Raw genomic sequence first — 7,043 nt, forward strand, 5'->3', positions numbered from 1 at the left:
GACTGAAATCCTTGCCCATTCTTCTTTGCAAAACAGCTCCAGCTCAATCAGATTAGATGGACAGCGTTTGTGAACAGCAGTTTTCAGATCTTGCCACAGATTCTCGATTGGATTTAGATCTGGACTTTGACTGGCCATTCTAACACATGGATATGTTTTGTTTTAAACCATTCCATTGTTGCCCTGGCTTTATGTTCAGGGTTGTTGTCCTGCTGGAAGGTGAACCTCCTCCCCAGTTTCAAGTCTTTTGCTGGCAAGAGGTTTTCTTCCAAGATTGCCCTGTATTTGGCTCCATCAATTTTCCCATCAACTCTGACCAGCTTCCCTGTCCCTGCTAAAGAGAAGCACCCCCAGAGCTGCCACCACCATATTTGACAGTGGGGATGGTGTGTTCAGAGTGATGTGCAGTGTTAGTTTTCCGCCACACATAGCGTTTTGCATTTTGGCCAAAAAGTTCCATTTTGGTGTTATCTGACCAGAGCACCTTTTTCCACATGTTTGCTGTGTCCCCCACATAGCTTGTGGCAAACTGCAAACGGGACTTCTTATGGTTTTCTGTTAACAATGGCTTTCTTCTTGCCACTCTACCATAAAGGCCAACTTTGTGCAGTGCACGACTAATAGATATAGATTCCCTTACCTGAGCTGTAGATCTCTGCAGCTCATCCAGAGTCACCTAGGGCCTCTTGGCTGCATTACTGATCAGCGCTCTCCTTGTTCCGCCTGTGAGTTTAGGTGGAGGCCTTGTCTTGGTAGGTTTCAGTTGTGCCATACTCCTTCCATTTCTGAATGATCGCTTAAACAGTGCTCCGTGGGATGTTCAAGGCTTTGGAAATCTTTTTGTAGACTAAGTCTGCTTAAAATTTTTCAATAACTTTATCCCTGACCTGTCTGGTGTGTTCTTTGGACTTCATGGTGTTGTTGATCCCAATATTCTCTTAGACAACCTCTGAGGCCGTCACAGAGCAGCTGTATTTGTACTGACATTAGATTACACACAGGTGCACTCTATTTAATTATTAGCACTCATCAGGCAATGTCTATAGGCAACTGACTGCACTCAAACCAAAGGGGGCTGAATAATTATGCACACCCCACTTTTGGCAGTTATTTATTTGTAAAAAATGTTCGGAATCATGTATGATTTTCTTTACACTTCTCAAGTGTACACCACTTTGTATTGGTTTTTCACATGGAATTGTATTGAAATTAATTCATGTTTGTGGCTGTAATGTGACAAAATGTAGAAAAGTTCAAGGGGGCCGAATACTTTTGCAAGCCACTGTATTTCAAGTTTAGATCATCAATATAATAATTTTATATTATACATACATTTTCAGGGTATTAGACAATGATTTTGAAAGAACCCAGTTGCTAAAATTGTCATGGGTACAACAATGTGGTCAAACCGTTTTTACACAATAATGTTAAAGTATGAATATATAAAAATGGTCCAATATTCTACATTGGCATAGCAATTGATTACAGGACATCGGGAATGCAACTTTGAAAAGCACTTTGTCAGCAACTTGTGATTGTTGTTATAATAAATCTGTCTCAAAAATATGTTGTACTAATAACTTCTTGTTGTACTAATAACTTCCTGCCATTTACACCAGGTCCTATAATTTAAACATCTTTAAATGATCTTAAAAATCTATACAGCTAAATCATTTAGCAGGTGCTTTAAACATCATTTCCTTTTTAGTGTTCTTTTCTGGTTTCAGTATGATTATATAGCACTTTGGAAGAAATATGCAGAAGAGTAAACCAAAGCTTGATGCTAGAATGGCAAATATCTCCACAGCTACAATCAATTTTCCAGGGGAGCTGACATAAGCAGGAATAAAGGTTATCCAAACAGCACAGAATATAAGTATACTAAATGTGATGAATTTGGCTTCATTGAAATTATCAGGCAGCTTCCGGGCTAGAAAGGCCAAAATAAAACACAAAACGGCCAAGAATCCTATATACCCCAGCACAGCCCAGAAACCTACAGCTGAGCCTACATTGCATTCTAATATGATCTTTTCCTTGTAGTACTTCATATTTTTGTAGGGAAAGGGAGGGGATATTATTAACCACAGTACACAAATAATGACCTGCACGAAAGTGAAGACAAGTACACTAAGTCTCTGCTGTAGAGGACCAAACCATTTCATGACATTACTACCTGGAAGTGTAGCTCTGAAGGCCATTAACACCACTACTGTTTTCCCCAGAACACAGGAGATACAGAGAACGAAAGTGATCCCAAATGCTGTGTGACGCAGCATACAGGACCACTCAGAGGGCTGACCAATAAATGTAAGGGAACAAAGAAAACATAGTAAAAGGGAGAAAAGCAACAAAAAGCTCAGTTCAGAATTATTTGCTTTAACAATTGGGGTTTCCTTGTATTTAATGAAAATGACTGCAATGTAGATGGTGAAGGATACTCCTAAAAAAGCAAATGATGAAAGGATGATTCCCATTATTTCCTCAAATGATAGGAATTCTATTAGCTTTAAGACACAGGTATCTTTCTTTTCATTAGACCACAGTTCAGGTGGGCACCTGATACAAGTTATAGAATCTAAATAAAGAGGAAAATATAAATTCAATTAATTAAATTCATGTGCTGCAAGCATTTCTATTGTATGCAAGTGATGGAATCAAAAGAAAAAAAAAGCATTTCAATTTCTTAGCTATTCTTCAATTATTTAGTACTCTTGAAATCTTTCTGGGTCTCATTAATTTTACCTGTTATATTGCTAATTTCCCCATCTGCACATGGTATACAGTCATAACAGCAGATTGGCTTTCCTTTTTGCACAGCTTTTCTGGTTCCAGGGAGACAACTCTGACTACACACGGAGACCAGTACCTTAAAAAAAAAAAGTATATATGTTTGTACGGATATAGATCACCTTCTAAAATATTTAGTGTACAGTACATCTGTTTACCTGTGGTTTGCTGTGGACCCAGGCTATACTGTTGTTGTTAAACGACAGCTGATGGTGAGTTAGCAAAGAGCCATCATAGAAGCCCACTTGAACAAATACTGTTTTACCATCTTTGTCTTGCTGCCAGTTAAGCAGTTCATACCTTGCTGCAGGGTCTCCATTTTTATCAAAGTATACATCTTCTCCAGTTGTACTAATAAAATGGATTTTTTTCAGCTCATTTGATACCTAAATAAATCATTCAAAACACTTTAGTGACGTGCATTGCTACATGTTGTTCATTAAGATATTCTGTAACACTTACCTGCCATAATTTATTAGTTATGTTTTCGCATTTAGTAAGACTTTCTTGTCCACTTTCCATCTTTGAACAACCATATGTGTTATGCAGGGCATAAGCCACTGCATAAACTGCCTTATAAACATTTTTTGCAATCCGTAATTCAGAAACATCTGTATAAAGATTTTGAATTTGTCTTAGACTTTCATTGCCTTTGCATATTTGTTTTATTTCCACATTTTCTTGTGTGGGAAACTTACATTCAAACACTGTCTCCCACAACTCTTTAAAAATAGGTGCATCAGAAGTTGGATTAAGATTTGTTAGAAATTCCCTTAAACCCTTAATTTGACCTTTTGGCAATGCAAATCCAATAGATCCTTTCAAAAGGTGCTGCCATTGAGCATTATCTGGGTTAATAGCAGAAATCCAGTCCTCACTACCAACCCATTGAAACCCAGTCACGTTCTGGAAAGCCATTTCCTTGAGAAGCACCCCAATGTCAGAATATGAAACAAACGCTACAATCACTTTGGAAGTTGAAGCCTTGATGACCTCAACTACTTTTAGAATTTTTTCTCTGGGGTCTGTCCTAAAGATTGCTTTAAAATACTCAACACATATTCCTTCTTCTTTTGCTGCAATAATAAATTCATTAATGCCATTATTCCCATAGTCATCATCACTGCATATGGCACCTACCCATGTCCAGCCAAAATGCTTGACCAACTTAGCCAAAGCTCTGCTCTGATAATAATCACTGGGAACTGTTCTGAAGAAAGATGGGTATTTCCTTTTATCACTTAGGCATGCACATGTAGCAAAGTGACTGACCTGCATTACATAGATTTCATTAACCTGTTCATTATTATGCCCTTTTTATTTATTTATTTTTTTTATACATGGTCAAAAACATTTTTTTTTCTAATCATATAAAACAAATTTGATCCTGCACAAAAAAATTAATAATTACCACTGGTATGTGCAATGACCCCACAGTAACAGCAATGGCAATAGAGGGAGTGGAGGATGTTTGCCCTATGATTGCATGAACTAAATCATGTTTTAAACATGATATTTCAGATATATTTCTCTTATTGCCATTAACTAAGGACAGTGTGGCTCTGGTAGTTATTTCTACTGATTCACAGGAATCATAGATTTTATAACCCAGTTTGACCCCAGGAAGAATATCAGTTCTTTTGTTTATTTCCTCAATGGCAAATATCATTGTTTGGGCATTTTGAAATTCTCGGAGGCTTAAACTACAGGATCAAGAAAACAAAATTACATATTTTCAATTTAATATGAAAGCACCAACATAATTACATGCTTTTACATTATGTAGGTTAAAAGAATTTAAAATATTTTTCATATTCCTAAAATAAATATACCCTAGATTATTATAATATTATGATTTAATTTATGAATTCAAGGAAAATATAATTCCCATGTGCTCTCACCTTTTGCACTTTGGTTGCAACGGTCCAGATGTAAAGACATGTGTTGTTTGTTCCCATTTGACATGGAAGGAAAAGATACCACCAATCAGTACATCTCCATCTTTGCTGAGTTGAGGAGGATTGTGCAGGCCGAGTAAGCTGCAGGGAGGATCAGCTGCTCTCACATGAGTGAATAAAAGCCATGTGTGCAGGAACCTCATTCTCATTCCCCCCATAAATACCACTATGGCTGTTAATTTATTTATATAACCATTTGACTCCCAAATTGACAAATCCCTAGCGTGTGGTTTTTAGAAATGCATTACCTCATCATTTATCCATTCAACTTAATTTGTTTTTATATATTGTATAACAGGGGTCATTGTTGCATATGAGTTTTACATAATAAATTACTAAAAGGCAACCATTTTTATTTTATTATACTGTTATGTAAATTGATGTAAAACTCTATTTTCTTAAAAGTCACTGTTAATTGTGCCTTGTTTATATATATGTTTATATATGTATATCAGTTGGACCTAGTTATTGCTTTCTATAGATACAAAATAAAGAACTACACATATTACTAACAGTGCTCAAATGGCACCAATGTTTGTTTCTCAATTTTCCCAAACCATTTACAGTGGTACCGTGGTGTGAAAAACTATTTGCCCCCTTCCTGATTTCTTATTCTTTTGCATGTTTGTCACACAAAATGTTTCTGATCATCAAACACATTTAACTATTAGTCAAAGATAACACAATTAAACACAAAATGCAGTTTTTAAATGATGGTTTTTATTATTTAAGGAAAAAAAAATTCAAACCTACATGGCCCTGTGTGAAAAAGTAATTGCCCCCTAATCCTAATAACTGGTTGGGCCACCCTTAGCAGCAAAAACTGCAATCAAACGTTTGCGATAACTTGCAACGAGTCTTTTACAGCGCTCTGGAGGAATTTTGGCCCACTCATCTTCGCAGAATTGTTGTAATTCAGCTTTATTTGATGGTTTTCTAGCATGAACCGCCTTTTTAAGGTCATGCCACAACATCTCAATAGGATTCAGGTCAGGACTTTGACTAGGCCACTCCAAAGTCTTCATTTTGTTTTTCTTTAGCCATTTAGAGGTGGATTTGCTGGTGTGTTTTGGGTCATTGTCCTGCTGCAGCACCCAAGATCGCTTCAGCTTGAATTAACGAACAGATGGCCGGACATTCTCCTTCAGGATTTTTTGGTAGACAGTAGAATTCATGGTTTCATCTATCACAGCAAGCCTTCCAGGTCCTGAAGCAGCAAAACAACCCCAGACCATCACACTACCACCACCATATTTTAATGTTGGTATGATGTTCTTTTTCTGAAATGCTGTGTTACTTTTACGCCGGATGTAACGGGACACGCACCTTCCAAAAAGTTTAACTTTTGTCTCGTCGGTCCATGAGGTATTTTCCCAAAAGTCTTGGCAATCATTGAGATGTTTTTTAGCAAAATAGAGACGAGCCTTAATGTTCTTTTTGCTTAAAAGTGGTTTGCTGTCACACACACCCGCTCCGCGACTGACACTAGGACCCGGAAGTAGAACGGTCGCGAAACAGGAAGCATAAAAGGAGACAAGGTGGCGCTTCACATTGCTCAGTCATTGAGTTTCACCCATGTCAGTTCAGATCATCCGTCTGCCATTTCGTGAGTACTCACTTTCTTGGGTTTACTTTCTGATTCGAGTGTGTGTTTATAGGGCGTGGGTTGAATTTGTGTTCTTCCCTTGCTCTCCTTTCGAGAGAGTCCTTAGACTAATTCGCGTTGCAATCCAGCTTATTCGCTAGCTTCCTCATTTGGGTTTACCATCCACGCTACAAAGGGCTAATCGCTAAGTCTTCTGTTCACTCCGGGTTAGTTCATGACGGAATGACTGAGCCACGAGCGGTAAACTCAGCGGAACCCCTCGCACCTCTACGATGTGGTGAACCGGCACGCTGAGCTAATCGACAAGTTAACCGGGGAGCTTGCTACTCTTCGCCGGAGCGTCCGAGACGTCACAGCCTTGCGCCGCGAGGTGGTGGAGCCTAGGTAGGAGAACGCGGCTCTCCGCGAAGCTGTTACTAGTGCGGCTAGCCGGCCTCCCGTCGTGGTGGTTGCAGCTCCGCCCCCCTCCTCTTCTCCTTCAACCTCTGATGTGTTTATCTCCCTTCCGGATAAATGGGATGGCACGGACGGGAGGTGTAGTGTTTTTCTAACTGCACTAGATCTGGTGTTCGAGTTTAATTCAACCAAATACTCCACAGATCGATTGCGCATTGTACTTCTTGTTTCGTTGCTATTGGGGCAGGCAGCTGAGTGGGCCACGGCAGTCTTTCGGTCCGATTCAGACACTG

The 7,043-nt window shown here is 38.8% G+C and overlaps 1 protein-coding gene across 1 annotated transcript; it reads right to left on the minus strand.

Annotated features, from left to right (window-relative positions):
• Window positions 1-1,670: 1,670 nt before the first annotated feature.
• LOC128527855 (extracellular calcium-sensing receptor-like) lies at window positions 1,671-4,486 on the minus strand. The gene is made up of 5 exons (XM_053500481.1): window positions 4,202-4,486; window positions 3,253-4,062; window positions 2,949-3,176; window positions 2,746-2,869; window positions 1,671-2,578 (listed from the first exon to the last, which is right to left on the minus strand). The coding sequence occupies exons 1-5, from the start codon at window positions 4,457-4,459 to the stop codon at window positions 1,671-1,673; spliced, it is 2,328 nt and encodes a 775-aa protein (XP_053356456.1). The 5' UTR covers window positions 4,460-4,486.
• Window positions 4,487-7,043: the final 2,557 nt, after the last annotated feature.

The sequence above is a fragment of the Clarias gariepinus genome, chromosome 7, assembly GCF_024256425.1.
Source record: "Clarias gariepinus isolate MV-2021 ecotype Netherlands chromosome 7, CGAR_prim_01v2, whole genome shotgun sequence".
In the NCBI taxonomy this organism is placed as follows: domain Eukaryota; kingdom Metazoa; phylum Chordata; class Actinopteri; order Siluriformes; family Clariidae; genus Clarias; species Clarias gariepinus.

Excerpts from the sequence above, each read along its gene's own strand:
- LOC128527855 (XM_053500481.1), bottom strand. The coding sequence starts at position 4,459 with ATGATATTTGCCATTGAGGAAATAAACAAAAGAACTGATATTCTTCCT. Across the intron at positions 4,063-4,201 it reads GGTCATTGCACATACCAGTG|GTCAGTCACTTTGCTACATG; the intron begins GTAATTATTAAT and ends TATGTAATGCAG. Across the intron at positions 3,177-3,252 it reads TAACTAATAAATTATGGCAG|GTATCAAATGAGCTGAAAAA; the intron begins GTAAGTGTTACA and ends TGATTTATTTAG.